We start from the raw sequence: 20,442 nt of genomic DNA on the forward strand, positions 1-20,442 counted from the left end.
ACGCGGGTGGCGCTGTGGGTTAAACCATGGAGCCTAAAATTTGCCAATCAGAAGGTTGGCGGTTCGAATCCCCGTGACGGGGTGAGCTCCCGTTGCTCGGTCCCTGCTCCTGCCAACCTAGCAGTTCGAAAGCATGAAGTGCAAATAGATAAATAGGTACCACTCTGGTGGGAAGGTAAACTGCATTTCCGTGCGCTGCTCTGATTCACCAGAAACGGCTTAGTCATGCTGGCCACATGCCCCGGAAGCTGTACACCGGCTCCCTCGGCCAATAAATCGAGATGAGCGCCGCAACCCCAGAGTTGGTCATAACTGGACCTAATGGTCAGGGGTCCCTTTACCTTTACCTAATGAACTCATATGCAAGCCTTTAATCTATTGGCAGCCATGCAGGAAGGTGGAGCTGCGATTGCATTCAATCTTCTGCCATGTAATGTGCTGGATCAGGCCAAGTTTAGTCCAGCATCCTGTTCTCATACTGGCTGACCAGACGCCCGTGGGAAACCTTGCAAGCAGGATGGAAGCAAAAGAGTGTTGGCTTCTCTTGTAGTTTCAAACCACTGGTCTTCACAAGCATTACTGCCTCCAGCTATGTATGCAGAGCAGTCATCCTGGCTAGTAGCCTTCGATAGCGCTCTCCTCCATGAATTTGTCTAATCCTCTTTTAAAGCCCTCTAGACTGGTGGCCATCACTGCCTCTAGTGGCAGGGAGTTCCATAGTTTAACCATGCACTGCATGAAGGACTTCCTTTTGTGTCACGGAAAAGAAACGTTTTACTACATATTTTATTATTATTTTTAAATATTTTCTTGATTTACAAAAGTGTTTGCAATCTCTCTCTCTCGTATTCCCCCCCCCATGTAACTTTTTTACAAATCAGTTTCATTTGTTGAGACATTAGGAAGAAAAGGGGGAAAGAGGTGGAGAGATTTTACTTACTATATGTGTGGGGTTTTGTGTCAGCGTTGCTTGTGCGCGTTCTTTGCTGTTCACTTGTGTTCCTTTGGTGGTGAGAGAGGTTGGGGTTGGCCTAGGGTGTGGTTGTTCATTTGTGATTGGCTGTGGTGGTCTTTGTTTTAATGTGGGGTGGGTGGGTGTTTTGGATCAGGTTACCCATATTGATTTCTATGCTGTTGGTGGGTTTTTGTCGTTGTCTTGTTGGGCTGTGTATGTGACAAAGAAGGCGTCTTCTTCTATTTGTCCCCCTGTCAGTTTCAGTTTATTGGTTAATTTTTCTAGTAGGGCTGTTTCTCATACTATTTGGTACCATTGGTCCACAGGTCTCTCCAGTGTCTGGAACAGAAATGTTTTATCAGAAGTTCCCTTTTAGCCTGACACGCGGCATTTTTTCCATAGAGTTCTGCACATTTGGCATGAATTTGCACACACACACACACACACACACACACACAATTTTAACCTTTCCTCCCCTTGCAAAATTCTCCTTTTGGCCTCTGATAACAGACACCCCTTCCCTTCTTCTTCCTCTTTCCCCTTCATTTTACATCACAGGAATTTCCTTTGCTGCCCCCACCCTGGTCTCTGTTGTTGGAAGTTGGAGAGAAGCCGAGCAGATTGCGCTTGGCCTGTTGCTTTGTGTGTTGTGATGATGTCCCCCTGTGCTGGTGCTTCTGCAGCCGAACTGACCTATTTTTAAACACCCCATCAGTGAAATTAGCCCCCCCCCCCCGACTTTGGAAGTTTCATGGGAGTCCAAAGTCTGGAACGGCAAAAAAAAGATCTTTGTTGAATATTTCAACCCCACAGCCCAGAGAAATGAAATGAAATAACAATACAAATATGCAGGGAAACAATATACAGTGGTACCTCAGGTTAAGTACTTAATTCGTTCCGAGGTCCATTCTTAACCTGAAACTGTTCTTAACCTGAAGCACCACTTTAGCTAATGGGGCCTCCTGCTGCCGCCGCGCAACCGGAGCACAATTTCTGTTCTCATCCTGAAGCAAAGTTCTTTACCTGAAGCACTATTTCTGGGTTAGCAGAGTCTGTAACCTGAAGCGTATGTAACCTGAGGTACCGCTGTACAAGCACAGATTGATCAGTAGATTAACAGTTCCATCAAAAACGGAACAAAACTCAACAGCAGTGAGGACAAAAATTAGAATTTCCGAGCAGGGGAAGTCAATACCTTCTGCCGTTACCCAGGGAGGGAACATGAATCATTGCCCACAAGCCTCCACAATAGAAACCTCCCACCCTGCTTTTCCATAAACACAGGTGGAAAAGAGGAAGAAGGCAACCTCTTCATAGGGTCCCCAAAGCAAAGAGTCCCTTCCCTTTTGGCGCTGGGGCAACCGCCGCCTTTAATCAGCAATATCTGGGGGGCTAAAAGGCACCCCATGAGCCACAACTGGGGTTCCCCTTCTCCTCTTCCTCCTCCCAGGCCTCAGGGCTGGTGATGGGGCCTCTAGGGAAGAGGCAGGCAGATGGATTTGCTGGTAGCCACAATTGCAATGGATTGCAGTGGGATTTCAGTGGAGACAAATACATGGCCAGAGGTGTTGTTCTCATGCACTAGCGCTCTGTCTGTCTGTCTCTCTCTCTCTCTCTCTGTGTGTGTGTGTGTGTAGTGACATTTAAATGGGAGGAAGAAGCTTCTCGAATGGCCATAAAGCTCTTGCAAATGCAGCTGTTCTAATTTTTGGCCACACATTCTGGCCTTTAGGGAAGCAGCGCCACCTGGTGGCTGTTGACTGGCTGCTGCCCTGGAGAAGGTGACTGCTGTCAATCTCCACCTGCCCGTCCACACCCAGTGCCCCTTCCTTAAAATGGCATCCTTTTTAGAGTGTTTCGGAGCACTAATTTAGACTGTGCACCAAGGGCTCCACAAAGCAAAGAGGCAAGACGCCTGATTCTTTTTCCCCATCCCTCAACATAAAACACTTCCGCCCCCCTCCCCAATCTCCTACATGGTATCAGGTTGATAATGCCTGCTCTAGTATTGCCCCCTTAGTGGAAGCGCCTCCTCCCCATCTGAGTCGGGTCCCCGATTTTTTTTTTAATTGATTTGCTAGCCAAGAAAACAACAACCCTACAAACATAACAAAGAAGAAAACAAACAAACAAATAATCAAATATTTAAACCGTAAAGCACCACAGTCTGGAAGGACAGCTCCAAAAGGATAATAAAGTATTAACTCATGCAAAGGTTCCCTTTACAAATAGCAAAGATTTGTTAAAAATATAAGCCTTCTCCACCTGTGAGTTCCACCATTCCTTAGAGCAAAGGTCCTTTTTTGTCTTAAGTGAGCCAGATACTTGCATGTACTGATGGCGTTGTATAAGAAATAAAATCATGCCATATATAGACTGTATATTTAAAAAGGTTATTTGAGCTCGGCCCTTTAGGTATGTTTAGTTTAGGGCAGGCATTTTCAAAGTCCATTTCGGGGGCCTGGGGTAAAATCCAAAAAAAAACCCCAACAACTTTGGTGGGGTAAAATCGAAAAATCTCAGCAACTTCAATTCTAAAAAAAAGGTCAACAACTTTCGTCGGCCTTCACTTCATTAAATCTGGCCCTCTTTGGAAAAAGTTTGGACATCACTGGTTGAGGGGATATCTTTTCAAGAAGAGGGGTTTGCCGAATAAACATACACAAACTTATTGTTGCTAATATAATAAATGGATAACTTGAGGATCTTTACATTTTTATAACATGCAGAGAATAATATGTGTTAAAAAATCAGAGAGAGGAGCTAAGGGAAGTCGTAGGGGGGAGGGGGGGAGAAAATGGGGGGAAATATAATGAAGATTATTTGCTGGAATCATTTATTATGCGAAAACAGTCAATAATTTTTTTAATTTATTTTTTTTAAAAGCAGGGTGGTTTGCCAAATCCTTGAACACCAGCAATCCAAATTATTAAGATCAAAGGCCTGCCAGGATTTGGCAATACAACCTGGGCTGCTGCTGTTAAGAGATGGGAAAGGAGTTCTTTGCTTTTCACATCCCCTCTGACTCGTGTCTTTTCTCCTCTCTCCAGCACCAGCTGACATCCCCAGGGAGCCTCTGCTCTTCCCGGGGCTCCAGTGTTCCTGGGTCACCCTCCAGCATTGTGGTGAGTAGTACCATGCAGATGGACTCTTTGCTTTTAAATGATACCTCACTGGACATCCGGGGTGGCGCCACCGGCAATGGCAGACTCCCTCTGAACTGGAGGGACTAGCTCCGCATGAAACGGGTCTTTCCCCTGCGGCGTAGTGGGGACCCTTCTGGAAATCACAGGCGGATGAAGCCTGTGACTGTGGGACTCGGTGGGCACCCTTAGCGCCCCCCAACCCACAAAGGAACCCATAAACGGGCTCCGAAGTGAAGAGGGGGAAGTGGCGCGGTGCTGTGAGTTAATTGCTTTTTCTGTGGAGCGAAGCCGCATAGCCGTTGCCGGAGAGCGCTGCCTTTTTCCTGGGACAATTTGGCATCTAAAATAACCAACCGTGAGTACTGGAACATTAAATATTTGGACTTCAAATAAGAACTGGCGAAATAAAAAGGAATTTGGACTTTAAAATTAACCCTAATTTGGTACTGAAACAGGAAGGTTTAAACAGGAAGTCACCCTTCCGTTTCTTTGTAGTCAGAACAAAGCAAAGACAACGCAAACTAGAGCCTTAAAAATCACTTTTAAAGGATCGACTTTCATCATTTAAAATCGCTGAACCCCCCCTTCGGTAGCAGGAGAAGAAGGGGGACTTTTTCCTGAGCTGTTTTAAACCTGCAGAAGTGAAGCTAAAGCAAAGTAATTTTCCACCGTCCTGACCCTGGAGCGGGGTGTCAGATTTGATATTTGAAGCTCATTGACCAGAAATAAATGCTTTGACAGATAGTTAAAAGGAGAGAAACATTGTGACTCCATTGTTTCCTTTCGTCTTTTAAAAGAACAAATATGGACAAAATATCTTAAAAAAGAAACTTTGTTGCTATTGTTTTCAAGGAAAAGAACTACCAGAAGTCTCCCCCCTAAGGGGAACTGTGAAATTGTAACTAAATCCTGGGAACTTGCAGCTGTTACTGATTACAACCGTGGGAAAGGATTTGTGACCTTGTAGGACAATGCCTTCAGAAGCACTGTTGGGTGCTTTCTGTAAAATAAATGCCCTATTGGATCAGTTAAGTCAGAAGACGGATTTTATGACTAATGCGGCCAGAACCTTTGAACAGGTAGTGGGAAACTATATGGAGCCCACCCAGGAACCAAAACAGGAGCGTGCCATGACAGAACAACTGAAAGAAGAGGACCTTGCTGAATCTTGGGCACCAGGGATGGAGGGACTTTTGGCCCAGCAGGAAAATGAGCCTTTGGATTTGACAAATGAACTTGGAAAAAACCAGATTTGGAAAGACAAAGTTTGGCTGGAAATGGGGGATTGGACTGACCCCCCTATGCAGGGATGTTTGGACTCCGAATCTGGCAATGGGCCGTCAGAGGTTTGGAGCTGTTGGGACTTCCAATCTTGGAGGGAATTTGAAACATGTTTTAAAATACCACATGGAGTCTAGTCTGGACTATGAGAAAGGGGCTGATTTGTTGAAAAGGGTCAAAAACACTACCAAGCTGGAGTTCCCACGAGTGAAAGGAAAATATGAAGAAGAACTGCGGAAGGGACATGGAAGAGATTTGATGGCCTCGGATATAAGATCACCAGGTTAATGTGCCAGACTAATGGGATAAAAAGGACTGACAATCCCGGGACCGGGGGGAGGGGACGCTGGAAGAAGATTGGATTGTTTTTATTCTCTTTTTTATCATCAGAAATGTTTTATGAACGTTGTAAAAATGTTGAAATGAAATTACTTGGCTCTTGTAAGAATCTTTAAAGAATTAGGTAAAAAGGTAATGGTTATGAGAAGCTGGTAAAAATAAGATTTAAATTTTAAGTTTTAAGGTTTTTTATAAGATGAAAATAGAGCAAGGTAATGTAATGACAGAATACTATGAATTATGGAAAGGATTTGCTGTGACAATTATTAATCAAGATACAAGAGATGGGAGGAGGAGGAGGTCATGGAAAGAAGGTAATGAAAGTGGAGAATTTGAAAATGATGGTTTTATCTTTTCTTTTTTCTGTTTTTGTCTTTTTTCTCTGTAGTTTTGTCTTTTTTACCTTTGTAATTTTAAAAATTCTTTTTTCAATAAATATCATTATAAAAATAAAAATAAAAATAAATGATACCTCACCTCCATGCATGGATCTCTCAGCTGATTAGAGCGTGGTGCTGACAATGCCAAGGTTGCAGGTTTGATCCCCGTATGGGGCAGCTGCATATTCCTGCATTGCAGGGGGTTGTTTTAGATGACTCTCAGAGTCCCTTCCAACTCTTCTATGATTCTCCAGCAAGCATCCTTCTGGGGATTCATTCAAAATACTAAAAAGCTTAGCACCATAGCAGGAATGCAAGACTACAGCAGGAGCAGAACCAGAAAAAGTCAAAACCATGCCATCGGCAGCAGGTAAGGCAGGTACACCCTACCTGGCCGAAGCTGAGACCCACACTGGGGCTGGAAACTATTGTTTATTAATATCCTTCCTAACTTATGTTAGCAAGTTCCTTTACTTAGCAGAGTTTACATTCCCCTTTTTACATGCACAGCAGATAGCTGGTTGCAGGCTTGTGTAAGCCTCTCACTATTATTACGTTCCTGGTAAGTTCCCTTGAATCCCTCTTAAAAGAATAAAGCTGCCACAATCTTATTCAAAGTCAATAAAAGAAGTTTACTTACATCAGTTCACAGTTGGATCCTTGAAGGCAGACTTAGTTACAAATATGTACATGTGGATCTACCCCATATGGGGGAATAATCCCAGTGCTTTTGCTAGCTGAGAAGCTGAGTCTTCGCTAAAAGCAGGTCAAACGACAAAGGAAGTGAAAAAGAGAGAGGCGTGCTGTGTGACTCGTCCTTTTGTTACCTGGACAGGTTAGGTCACACCCACCTTCTATCACATGCAAAAAGAAGGATGCTCCAGCCAGGAGGAACAGGAAGTTTCGACTGGCTGGACCAAACATTCCTTCGCATGTCTTCTCTAGCAATCCAAGGAATGTTGCACTTGACTGCTCTCAGTGGATTACATCCCACAGAAACTTGTGGGGTGGCTGGAGCAGGGAAACCAGTGTGGCTCGTTACAGATGAGCTGAGATTTAAGAAGGGCATGAATAAGAAAGGGGAGAAAGGGGAAATTATGAAGGAAGGAAGAGTATACACGAGTAGCCAACAGCTGCAGGGAGAAAGGTCAGGTGGGCCAAAGCTCAGGGTGAACCAGCAAGGTCCTCTGTGTGGAGAAGATCAAGAGATCACCCAATAGCATTTCTCCATCACCCAACAGTGTGATGCAGCAGCAAGCAAAGCTAATTCTATTCAGCAGAGGTCCAGTCTCCAGATCAAGGGAGTAATAATCCTGCTTTATTTTGCTTGGGTTAGACCCCACCTGGAGTCCTGTGTCCAGTTCTGGGTACCACAGTTTAAGAAGGATATTGAGAAGCTGGAAGGTGTGCAGAGGAATCCATTCCATTGTCAAACAGCTCTTAACAGAAAGTCCTTCCTGATGTTTAGTCAGAATCGCCTTTCGTGTGATTTGAAGCCATTGGTTCGAGTCCTACCCTCCAGAGCAGGAGAAAACATAGAATCATAGAATCATAGAGTTGGAAGAGACCACAAGGGCCATCGCGTCCAACCCCCTGCCAAGCAGGAAACACCAGCAGAGCACTCCTGACATATGGTTGTCAAGCCTCTGCTTAAAGACCTCCAAAGTAGGAGACTCCACCACACTCCTTGGCAGCAAATTCCACTGTCAAACAGCTCTTACTGTCAGGAAGTTCTTCCTAATGTTTAGGTGGAATCTTCTTTCTTGTAGTTTGGATCCATTGCTCCGTGTCCGCTTCTCTGGAGCAGCAGAAAACAACCTTTTTCCCTCCTCTATGTGACATCCTTTTATATATTTGATGTCACATAGAGGAGGGAGAAAGGTTGTTTCAAACTTGCTCCATCTTCCATGTGACAGCCTTTGAGATATTTGAAGATGGCTGCCATATCATATTTTCAACCAATTTGTTAACAAAAAGAGATTGTTTGCTTTGGTCTAGCTGTGTTTCTACCCCATGATATTTAATGTAGGCAACCAGACTCAAAAGTTTGTAGCTTTTAAGTCGGCTCGAATATCCAGATCCATTGACAAATTAATATGTTGTGCAATATAGCTTTAGGTTTGGTTTTGTAAGTGAGTGTGTTTATTTGAATGCCTCCTGAATCAAGACCTGGAACGCTGATGCTTCTGTCTCCCTTCCCAGGCAAAAATGGACAATGAAGTCTACAAGGACTTAGCAGCAATCCCCAAAGACAAGGCGATCCTGGACATAGAGCGCCCCGACTTGATGATCTATGAGCCCCACTTTACCTACTCCCTCCTGGACCACGTGGAGAGGCCAAGGAGCAGAGAGGTGGGCCAGCCCAACCCCCCTTTTTGGGCCTGGGGTGGGTGGGTCCTTTGCTTTGCCCAGAGTACCGTAGCAAAAGCTATTTTGAGGTTGTGATTCTGTAGGAGTTGTTAGGAAACAGCAATGCCCGACGAAAGAGGAATGGAGGATGAAACTGATGGACTATGCTGAGTTAGATAAATTAACAGGAAGGATTCGAAACTTGCGGTACCAGAGATTCTTAGAAACTGGAGTAAATATATGAGCTATTTGAAAAGTAATTGTAATGAACAGATTACGCTAGTAGGATTGCAAGAAGTTCTGTAAGGAGGATTATTTGAAATATTGCAAGAAAGACTGTGAGGAGAATTATTAAAGGTAAAGGGGCCCCTGACCATTAGGTCCAGTAGTGGCCGACTCTGGGGTTGCGGCGCTCATCTCGCTTTACTGGCCGAGGGAGCCGGCGTACAGCTTCCAGGTCATGTGGCCGGCATGACTAAGCCGCTTCTGGTGAACCAGAGCAGTGCACGGAAACGCCGTTTACCTTCCCGCCAGAGCAGTACCTATTTATCTACTTGCACGTTGATGTGCTTTCAAACTGCTAGGTTGGCAGGAGCAGGGACAGAGCAACGGGAGCTCACCCCGTCACGGGGATTCGAATTGCCGACCTTCTGATCATCAAGTCCTAGGCTCTGTGGTTTAACCCACAGCGCCACCCGCGTCCCTGGAGAATTATTAGTTAATGATAATTAAAAGTAATAGAGAAATTAAGAAATGCAGAATAAGTGATAAAAACGGAAAATCTTTAGAGGAGTTGACGGAAGTCAAAAATATTGTATAAGATAAGAAATTATGTTTTATGAACGTTGGAAATGATATGTTGAAAAAAACTAATGAAAATATTTTTTTTTAGAAAAAGGAAACAGTAAGGCCAGTTCTGTAATGGCTGGCTAATTAATACTGTGAGGTTTTTGTGTTCCACGAGCCCCACTGTGGCTTGCAGTATAGACACAGAATCATAGAAAACTAGGGTGGAAGGGACCCTAAGGCTCACGCCCTGAAATGCTGGAATCTCAACTAGATCATACATGACTCAAGCTCTGTTATAAACCTCCAATGAAGGAGATTTCACCACGTTCCAAGGGAGTCCCTTCCATTGTCAAATAGCTCTTACCATCAGAAAGTTCTTCCGATGGTTTAGCCAGAATCTCCTTTCCTGGAATTTGAATCTATCGTTTCGGGTCTTCCTCTCCGGAGAGGCAGAAAACAAGCTGGCTCCATCTTCTGTAAGAAAGCCTTTTAGACGTAATAGATGACTCAGATGTGAGCGGCATCAAGTGAAGTTCTCTCTCTCTCTCTCTCTCTCTCTTGACTCCCTTCTGCAGCGCTCCCTCTCGCCCAAATCCCTCTCTCCTCCTCCTTCTCCAGAAGTAAGTGTTTCTCAGGGTTGCCTTGGAGATGGGTTTCCAAGATGGGTTACCAAGAGCAGAGAAGAGGCCAGTGGGAGGGAGGGAGTGGGGAAGAGATGAGCAAGGCTGTCAGTGCGACAGGGTGGCGGGGAGAGCGATGTGTTCCTGCATCTGCACAGGCAGCAATTGAGCTCAGCGCACCGGGGCCTGTCAGCTCCAGAAGCCCTCTGGCCAAGAGGCAAGCCCCTTTGCAGGACTCCTTGCCACACGACAGGCCGGCACAGCTCCTCGGCCGCTGACTGTCTCTTGGTGGAGGGCAGGGTGCAGGCTGGTCTTCTGCAATGGGAGGGAAAGGGCTGTGTGGCAATTCAGGCCGGGGCCGGCCCACCCGTTACTGCCGATGAGGCAGCTGCCTCAGGCTGCAGGCTGGAGACAGCTGGGGGGAGCTGCAGATCTGGGGACCCCAGGAACCTGCCATCCGCCGCCCCCTGTGCTTGTAGCTCGCAGCTGCCACCAGGGAAGAACAGAGCCACTGTTGCCACCTGCCTCCTATTTTCTCCCGTTTTGCCTCAGGCGGCAAAATGTCTTGGGCCGGCCCTGAAACCAGACTGCTGGCCTCCTCTGACCTCCTTTGCTCTGCCCACAGGTCACTCGCGACTGGATGGAGGAGAGCAAGTCTCCAGGCAATGCCTCCCAGCCGGGCAGCCGCCGAACCAGCAGCAGCAGCCGCAGCGGAGTCCACCATTTCCACCGCCCTGGTAGGGTCCCCCCCCCTTGCCAAAGGCGCCTTCAGACTTTCCCTGACACCCCCACCCACGCCTTAGACTGCTCCCCCAGACCCTTCCCTGCCCTCCAACAGCTGCAGCCTCTCCGGGGGGTCTCACTCATAGAACTGTAGAGAGTTGGAGGGGACCCCCAAAGGTCATCTAGTCCAGCCCCCTGCAATGCAGCCATCATACGCTACATGGGGCTGCCTTTGAAAAGGGCTCAGAAACGTCAGCTGGCTCAAAGAGCTTCAGCCAGACAGAATCATAGCTGTCAACTTTTCCCTTTTTTAAAGGAAAATTCCCTTATTCCTCGCAAGAAAAGGGAAAAGTTGACAGCTGTGGACAGAATATTGATCCCCTTGTTAGAACAGCTCCGCTAGCTGCCCATCTGTTCCTGAGCACAACTGAAAGTGCTGGTCGTGACCTATAAAGCCCTATATGACTTAGGCCCAGGCTCTCTGAAGGAGCATATTCCCTTATAAGAACCTGCCCAGGTTTTGAGATCTTGAGGGGAGGGCCTTCTCCTAGTTCCACCACCCTCACAGGCCTACTTGGTGGGGGGACGCAGGACAGGGCCTTCTTGGTGGCTGCTCCCAGACTTTACAACTCCCTCCATGGAGAAGCCAGGCGGGCCCCCTCCTTTGGTCCTTCTGCCAGCAGGCGGAGACCTTCTTATTCCAACAGGCCTTTGGGAACAGACTGTTGTCTTTTAATAAGTGCTGTGCTGTTTTATTATTTGTATTTTAATAGATGAGTTTTTAAAATTGCTTTAATTCTATTAGAGTTTAATTACTTTTTATATGTTTCTTAACTTATTTAATTGGTGGTGTTGTAATTTGTGTAAACCGCCTTGAGTCCCAGTCTGGGAAAAAGGCAGGATATAAAAGATGATGAAGAAAATAAAAATACACTGGTAGCTTGGTTTAAGAACAGCTTAGTTTTTGAACAACTTGGATTAAGAACGCTGCAAACCCAGAAGTAGGCATATTGGTTTGTGAACTATTCCTTGGAATAAGAACATGTTTTGCTTCCTGTTGAGTGTGTTCCATTTGTAAATTTAGTCTCCCGCTGCTATGGGAAAGCATGCCTTGGTTTAAGAATGCTTTGGTTTAAGAATGGACTTCTGGAACGGATTAAGTTCGTAAACCAAGGTAAAGGTAAGGTAAAGGGACCCCTGACCATTAGGTCCAGTCGTGGCCGACTCTGGGGTTGCGGCGCTCATCTCGCTTTACTGGCCGAGAGAGCCGGTGTACAGCTTCTGGGTCATGTGGCCAGCATGACTAAGCCGCTTGTGGAGAACCAGAGCAGCGCACGGAAACGGCGTTTACCTTCCCACCGGAGTGGTACCTATTTATCTACTTGCACTTTGACGTGCTTTTGAATTGCTAGGTTGGCAGGAGCTGGGACCGAACAACGGGAGCTCACCCCGTTGCGGGGATTCGAACCACAGAGTCTAGGACTTGCTGATCAGAAGGTCGGCGGTTCGAATCCCTGCGATGGGGTGAGCTCCCATTGCTTGGTCCCTGCTCCTGCCAACCTAGCAGTTCAAAAGCACACCTGTGCAAGTAGATAAATAGGTACCACTCCAGCGGGAAGGTAAACGGTGTTTCCGTGCGCTGCTTTGGTTCGCCATAAGCGACTTAGTCATGCTGGCCACATGACCTGGAAGCTGTGCGCTGGCTCCCTCGGCCAATAAAGGAAGATGAGTGCCGCAACCCCAGAGTTGTCCGTGACTGGACCTAATGGTCAGGGGTCCCTTTACCTTTAAAAGGAAAAATATGGGCGGCAGCAGGCCGGAAAACCACCTCGGGGGTCTCCCTGAGAAGTGGCCCCAAACCGGTTGCTGCGTCCCCTGAGCACCTCCCTGCTCCTTCCCCAGATACCAACACGGCAGAGATGAACATCTACAAGAAGCCCCCCATCTACAAGCAGAGAGGTAGGTGGCGCTCCCTGGTGCCCTCTGGGGCGGGCGAAGGTGGGGCTACACATAGCAGAGGCTCAGAGTCACCTGCCCCCCCCTTTGCACCTTGCAGAGCAGTTGGTGACGCCAACCCCGCAGAGCAAGCACCTGATTGAGGACCTGATCATCGAATCCTCCAAGTTCCCGGCTGCCCAGCCGCCCGACCCTAACCAGCCGGCCAAGATTGAGACGGACTACTGGCCCTGCCCGCCCTCCTTGGCAGTTGTGGGTAGGTGGTCCTTTCAGTGTTTTTCTGTCAGCCAGTGGGGTAGTGGATGGGGGAATGCAGGGGAGCAGAGCTGCAGGGCGTTTTTCCCAGAACTGGAGCAATGATGCCATCTGGTAAGGTGCCCGGGTGATTGGTCTCCTTTGTCTGGCAAATGAATGAGGCGATAACAAGGCTTTCAAGGTTGCTTGTGAGAGATTAGCGTAGAGGAAGTTGGATAATGAGGGAAAGAATCGAGCAGAGGCTGGATACTGCTTTCCTTTTCTTTGATGGGGTTGCTGCTTCGTACCGGCAGTTTTAAATGGTAGTGATTCCTTGCGAGATCTTTTGCATTTCCAGAACAGCTATTTACAACCTTCAAAATAAATAAATAAAAGCAGATTAAAACACACATCACCATTCTACATGCCTGGGCAGGCTTGTCTAAACAAGAATGTTTTCAGCAGGCACCCAAAAGAATACAGTGAAGGTGCCCGCCTGATCTCAATAGGCAAGGAGTTCCAAAGTGCAGGCGCTGCCACACTAAATGACCAGTTTCTTACAAGTGAAGAACAGGTATTATATAGCCCTGTAATAATGCCAGCTGCACAGAATGTGGCGGCTGAGCAGACATATATGGGGTGAGGTGATCTCGCAGGCAAACTGGTCCCATGTCCTAGTTCCAGGTAGGTAGCCATGTTGGTCTGCCATAGTCGAAACAAAATAATAATTACAAAATCCTTCCAGTAGCACCTTGTTGTTGTTGTTTAGTTGTTTAGTCGTGTCCGACTCTTTGTGACCCCCTGGACCAGAGCACGCCAGGCACTCCTGTCTTCCACTGCCTCCCGCAGTTTGGTCAAACTCATGCTGGTAGCTTCGAGAACACTGTCCAACCATCTCATCCTCTGCCTTCCCCTTCTCCTTGTGCCCTCCATCTTTCCCAACATCAGGGTCTTTTCCAGGGAGTCTTCTCTTCTCATGAGGTGGCCAAAGTAGTGGAGCCTCAGCTTCAGGATCTGTCCTTCCAGTGAGCACTCAGAGCTGACTTCCTTCAGAATGGAGAGGTTGGATCTTCTTGCAGTCCATAGTAGCACCTTAGAGACCAACTATGTTTGTTCTTGATATGAGCTTTCGTGTGCATGCACACTTGCACACAAAAGCTCACACCAAGAACAAACTTAGTTGGTCTCTAAGGTGCTACTGGAAGGATTTTATTTTTTTTTAATTTTGGTCCCATGTTGTTAAGGGTGGTTGATATAAGAATAGCAACCCCTTGAACCTGGCCACCAGGGCAGATTTATCAGCGCAGGTGTTCTGTGCTGCCAAAGCCTGTCAGCAATTGTGCTGCAGCATTCTGCACTCCTTGCAACCTCTAGATCAGGTGCAAGGCAAGCCCCACACAGAGCGCATAGCAGTAATCTAGCAGCGAAGTAATCCATGTGAATGCTCAGGTAAACTGGCCCCACGTTACTAAGGGCTTTATAGAGTCCTAGCTTCACCCTCTTTGGTCCCTTTCATCTTCCCCTCCCCAAATTGATACAGTGGTGCCCCGCAAGACGAATGCCTCGCAAGACGGAAAACTCGCTAGACGAAAGAGTTTTCCGTTTTGGAGGTGCTTCGCAAAACGAATCTCCTATGGGCTTGCTTCGCAAGACGACAATGTCTTGCGAGTTCCTGCTGGTTTTTCCCCCCTTTCCCCCCTTTTTCTAAGCCGCTAAGCCGCTTATCAGCTGATCCGATCAGCAGATAAGCCGCTAAAAGCAGCTAAAAGCCTCTAATCGCGCTAATCCTTCAATGGGCTTGCTTCGCAAGACGGAAAAAACCGCTAGACGAAGAGAATCACAGAACGGATTCTTTTCGTCTTGCGAGGCACCACTGTACTATAAGGTTTCCACCCTAAGCACACTCACCTGGGGACGATCTCTTCTGAAATCGGGGAGGGGGGGCATCATTTTTGAAGGTGAGCAAATCCTCCGCTCCTGAAGCTGTCTGCCGCATGTGAGACACCCTCCTGCCTTGTCTTTCTGCAGAGACTGAGTGGCGGCGGCGGATGGCCTCCAAAAGAGGCGAGGACGAGGATGAGGACAGCACGGAAGAATTGGGGAACCTGCGAGAGCTGCAAAAGCAAGAGCTGAGCAAGGTGGGCAGGGGGCTTGGGGGCAGACGAAGCCAGGTGGGGGCGCTCCTGGGTGCCAGTGGCTCCTTGTGTGGCTGAGCTCCCCGCCCCCACTCTCTCTCTCTCCGCCAGGTGGCCTCCAACCTTGGCAAGCTCATCCTCAAGGAGGAGATGGAGAAGTCGCTCCCCATCCGGAGGAAAACCCGTTCCCTTCCAGACCGGACGCCCTTCCACTCCTGTGAGTAAGCAACCCCCACCCCACCCCCTGCTAAAACCAGGGGCTGATTTCCCATGCTTCTCATTCTTTTTGTCCTAAAACAGGAAGGGCACATCTTTCGTGCACCCCTGTTTGTTTGTTTGCATTTATAATCCACCCTTTACTCCGAGGTGCTCAAGATAGCACTCTGTTAGAATTCCTGCTCTATGACTGCAGTCATGGGATTGTTGTTTATCACATGATGGTGTATGTTTTCATTCCACAGAGTGGGAAGTGACAGAGACAGGATGTTTGTGTTACTGTGTTCCATGAAGTGGGACTATTGTCCTTTGTTCTCTCTCTTTGGTTTCTGATGCTAGAGAGAGAGGGAGCCATGTTGCAGTGCTCCGTGTGTGTTTATATGTAAATAAAGTAGATTAGCCAAAATGCTGAGTTGCTGAGGTCTGTTATGCATGATGCGAAGACTCTGCAGATCCCTAAGTGTGCCAGTGTTGGTTGGCATCGGTCACTGTAATGTTTGGGCAGAAGAAAGCTTCTGAAGCTTCTGAATGATTGTCCAAGAGGGAGGGAACATGCCAGTCGGGCATGTGTCTCTGCCAGGGTCCTACTCAAGTGTAGGCTGAACTCCTGGCACATTCATGGTTCTCTTCCTCCCTTTTTTATCCTCTCAACGACCCTGCCAGGCAGGTTAGGTCACCCGGGTCACCCAGTGAGATTCATGATGGCTGAGTGGGGATTTGACCCCCAGGTCCTCGGCCAACACTCTTAACCGCTATGCCACACATAATAATAATAATAATAATAATAATAATAATAATAATAATAATAATAATAATTTATTTATACCCTGACCATCTGGCTGGGTTTCCCCAGCTACTCTGCATGGCTCCCAACAGAATATTGAAAACACACAAAAAAATCAAACAGTAAAAACTTCCCTAAACAGGGCTGCCTTCAGATGTCTCCTAACAGTCAGATAGTTGTTTATTTCCTTCACATCTGAAGGGAGCGCGTTCCACACAACAGGCGCCACTACCAAGAAGGCCCTCTGCCTGGTTCCCTGTAACTTCACTTCTCACAGCGAGGGAACCACCAGAAGGCCCTCGGAGCTGGACCTCAGTGTCCAGGCTGGATGAAAGGGGTGGAGAGGCTCCTTCAAGCTGCTTAGAGCACAAGACTCAAGAACGCAAGACCTGATCCATCTAGCTCAGTACTGCCTTCACAGACTGGAATCAATCGCTTTCCAGGGTTTCAGGCAGAGATTGATCCTGGGGCCTTCTGCATGCAGATATATATATAGGTCCAAAAAATATCTACATGGTGCCTAGGGAACAACTTGCACCTTAATATCAGCAAGATAAAGGAGATGGTGTTGGACTTTCGGAGGAAGAGAGGAGAACTAGCCCCGCTGTACATCGGGAAGGGATGTGTGGAGAGAGTCTCTTCCTTTAAATTCCTAGGAGTTTATTCAGTGAAGACCTTACTTGGAAAATCAATACAACCCAGGTGGTTAAGAAAGCCCAACAGAGACTCCATCTCCTCAGAGCATTGCGGAAGAACGATGTCAATCAACATCTGATGATCTCCTTCTACCGGTCCACAATAGAAAGTGACCTTTCATACTGCATCACGGTGTGGTACGCTGGTTTGACATCAACTGATAGGAAGTGCCTACAGAGGGTGGTGAATACAGCACAAGATATTATGGGCTGTCCCGTGAATCCCCTGGATGACATCGCGGAAGAACGTTGCCTCAGGAGAGTGAGGAAAATTCTCAGGGATGATTCACACCCTGGCCGGCACTTTCTTGATCTCCTGCACTCGGGCAGAAGATATAGAAGCATGACTAGTTGCACCAACAGGGTAAAGAACAGCTTCTATCCATGGGCTGTTAGGCTGCTGAATGAAAAGATAACAACAGGGCAACTGACTTTTGGGTTTGGTGGGTGTGTAAACAAGGGGAATTAAGACTAAGAGAGCTGAGTGGGGGGTGCTCATGTAAGCTCACTGTATACAAGTTGTACAAGTGACAATAAAGTATTTCAATTTCAATATGTATTATATCAAGTTTAGGCCAACTGTACTCCTGCCGTGATCTACAGAAGAAAACCATAGAAAAAGTTGAGATTGGCACACAACATGACACCACTTTGTCCTCTCCTGGGGAGAGTGGCAGAGTGAACAGGCCATGCCCAGAATTGCCCACCCCTGTTCCCAATGCAGGCTGAATGAATGGCAGGGAATAATAAGAGCCTGATGGACCAGGCCAATGAATGGCACATCTGGTCCCAGCGCCCTGTTCTCACAGTGGCCAACCAGGTGCCCGTGGGAAACCCGCAAGGGGGAACAAGACCACTTTCCCCCCTCCTGCAGTTTTCAGCAACTGACATACAGAAGCACTGCTGCCTCTGTCTGTGAAGGCATAGCAGAACCTTCAAAGATAGTACCTCTCCCCCATGACTGTGTCCATCTCGAGAGACAATGGAGTGTGCCTCCAGCGGTCATGTGTCCACAGTGCCTGCTGTGGCTGCAAGAAGAGACTGGTTTTGTATTGTTTTTGCTGTGTTAGCTGCGCCAAAGTGACTGACTTCCGGGGTGGCGCCATCGGTAATGGCGGACTCCCTCTGATCTGGAGGAACCAGCTCCACGGGAAACGGGTCCTTTCCGCTACGGCGAAGTGGGGACCCTTTCAAAAATCACAGGCGGATGAAGCCTGTGACCATGGGACTCGGGCACCTTTAGCGCCCCCCCAACCCGCAAAGGAACCCACTAATGGGCTCTGGAGCGAAGAGGGGGAAGTGGCGCGGTGCTGAGAGTCAACTGCTTCTTCCGTGGAGCGAAGCCGCATAACCGTTGCCAGAGAGCACTGCCTTTTTCCTGGGACAATTTGGCTTCTAAAACAATCACCCGTGAGTACTTAAATTTCAGACAATTGGACTCTAAATAAGGACTTGCGTGCAGAAAGGAAAATTGGACTTAAAAGTTTATTTCAATTTGGCACTGAAACGGGAAGGTCTAAACAGGAAGTCAGCCTTCCGTTTCTTTGTAGATAGATTAAAGCAAAGACATGGCAAACTAGAGCTCAGAAAATCACGTGTAAAGGATTAACTTTCATCATTTAAGATTGCTGAACCCCCTTCGGAAGCAGGAGAAGAGGGGGGATCTTTTCCGGACTGTTTAAACCTGCAGAAGTGAGTGTAAAGTAAAGTAACTTTCCACCGTCTTGATGCTGGAGCGGGTTGTCAGGACTGACGTCTTTTGAAGCTCATTGACCAGAGACAAACGTTTTTGACAGATAGCTAAAAGAAGAGAAACATAGTGATTCCATTGTTCCCCTTCGCATTCTAAAGGAACAAATATTGACAAAATATCTGAAAAAGGAAACTTTGTTGTTAGATTTGTCTTTCAAAGAAAAGAACAAATAGGAGTTTTTCCCCTAGAGGGAGCCTGTGAAACTGTAACTAATTCTGAATCGGGGAGCTTGCAGCTGTTACAGATTACGATCGTGGGAATAGACTTCTGACCTTGCAGGACAATGTATTCAGAAGCTCTGCTGTATGCTCTCTGTAAAACAAGTGCCCTACTGGAACAGCTACATGAGAAGACGGACTTGATGACTGATGCGATCAAAAATTTTGAACAGGCAGTGGGAAATTATATGGAGCCCACTCAGGAATTAAATCAGGAGTGTGCCCTGACAGAACAGATGAGGGAAGAGGATGAGATGGAGGGAGTTGTGGCCCAGCAGGAACATAAGCTCTTGGATTTGACAAATGAACTTGGAAAAAGCCAGATCTAGAAAGATAAAGTTTGGTTTGGAAATGGGGGGTTGGATAGACCCCCCCTATGCAGGGATGTTTGGACTTTTCAAGTCTGGCAATGGGCCGTGAGATGTTTGGGGTTGTGGGGGCTCTTAATTTTGAAGAGACTTTGAAACATGTTCTTAAATACCACATGGAGTTTAGTGTGGCCTATGGAAAAGGGGCTGATTCGTCGAGAAGGGTCAAAAATATTGCTAAGCTGGAGTTCCCACGAGTGAAAGGAGCAGGAGACAAAGGAAAATACAGTTACAAATATGAAGAAGAGCCGCGGAAGGGACATGGAAGGGACTTAAGGGCCTCGGATATAAGATTACCAGGTTAATGCGCAAGATTGATGAGATAAAAAGGACTGACAAAACCCGGGACCAGGAGGAAGAGACGCTGGATGAAGATTGGATTGTTCTTTTATTTCTTCTTTTATTATTAGGATTGTTTTATAAAATTGATGAATGTTAGAAAAATGTTGGAACGAAATTATTTGGCTTTAGCAAAAATGTTTAAAGAATTATGTAAGAATGTTATGGTTATGAGAAGTTGGTAAAAATAAGATTTAAGTTTTAGGCTTTAAGGTTTTTTATAGCAAGATAAGATTAAAATAGATTAAGGTAATGTAATAACAGAATATTATGAAATATGGAAAGGATTTGCTGCGACAATTAATAACTAGGATACAAAAAAAGGGAGGAGGAGGAGGTCAAAGAAAGAAGGTAATGACAGTTAAGGATTTGAGAATATTGGATTTGTTTTTAAATGTTTGTGGTATATTTTTGTCTGGTTTTGTATTGTTTTTGCTGTGTTAGCTGCGCCAAAGTGACGCAAGCCTGGGCAGCGTGTCTGGAGGTCCTGGGCTGCCCAGACGACAAGACCCCCCTCTCAGCCACACTGGAGTGGTCTACAGGAGAGTAGACCAATGCATTTGACACCAGATTGGCTGCAGGAGTTGCTGGAAGGAGGCATTCAATACGCCATCCAACAGTCTTAGGGACATGGGATTTGTGTAGGATTTACACCTTAGCCTTGTCCCACAAGGCAGTGTGTACATGAATTTGTCTAATCCTCTTTTAAAGGTTGGTGGCTCTCATTGCATCCTGTGGCAGAGAGTTCCACAGTTCAGCTGTGTGCTGTGTGAAGAAGCAGGTTTGGCCAAAAGAGCCCAGGAGACACAGAGGCAGCTGCCCCCCATGACAGCTGTCCCTGGTGCCCTTCAAGTGTTGTGGCCTACAACTCCCATCAGTCCTTGCCAGCCTGGCCACGCTCCCATCAGCCCCTGCACCAAAGAGCTGTGCTGCCTGGGGCTGATGGGAGCTGTAGTCCAAAACCAGCTGGAGGGCACCTGGTTGGGGAAGGCTGGTCTAGAGCAGCAAATGTGCCCCTTGGCCAGAGCTCCTTGTCTTGCTGCCGCCCTGAGCAGCAGCCCCACGGCCTGCCCCTTTTCCAAGCTCCCTTCCAGCGCTACCATCTGCGCATGTTCCTGAACTGTTGCTCAACCCAGATTCAAAGGAGCCTTTCCCCCAGCCA

At 47.2% G+C, this 20,442-nt stretch overlaps 1 protein-coding gene across 3 annotated transcripts in view; it reads left to right on the top strand.

The window, feature by feature from the left end:
• Window positions 1–20,442, top strand: part of DMTN (dematin actin binding protein) — a 64,687-nt gene that overhangs the window by 34,326 nt on the left and 9,919 nt on the right. For 2 of the 3 annotated variants that reach the window (XM_081203152.1, XM_081203150.1), the window contains exons 4-11: window positions 4,006–4,080; window positions 8,304–8,453; window positions 9,815–9,859; window positions 10,485–10,596; window positions 12,485–12,541; window positions 12,639–12,794; window positions 14,801–14,910; window positions 15,019–15,124. In XM_081203152.1, the coding sequence (XP_081059278.1) occupies window positions 4,006–4,080; window positions 8,304–8,453; window positions 9,815–9,859; window positions 10,485–10,596; window positions 12,485–12,541; window positions 12,639–12,794; window positions 14,801–14,910; window positions 15,019–15,124 (811 nt within the window). The remainder of the gene's footprint in view (window positions 1–4,005; window positions 4,081–8,303; window positions 8,454–9,814; window positions 9,860–10,484; window positions 10,597–12,484; window positions 12,542–12,638; window positions 12,795–14,800; window positions 14,911–15,018; window positions 15,125–20,442) is intronic. The other variant, XM_081203151.1, reaches the window with a different exon arrangement.

Source organism: Podarcis bocagei (assembly GCF_964188305.1).
Source record: "Podarcis bocagei genome assembly, chromosome: 7".
Taxonomy (NCBI): domain Eukaryota; kingdom Metazoa; phylum Chordata; class Lepidosauria; order Squamata; family Lacertidae; genus Podarcis; species Podarcis bocagei.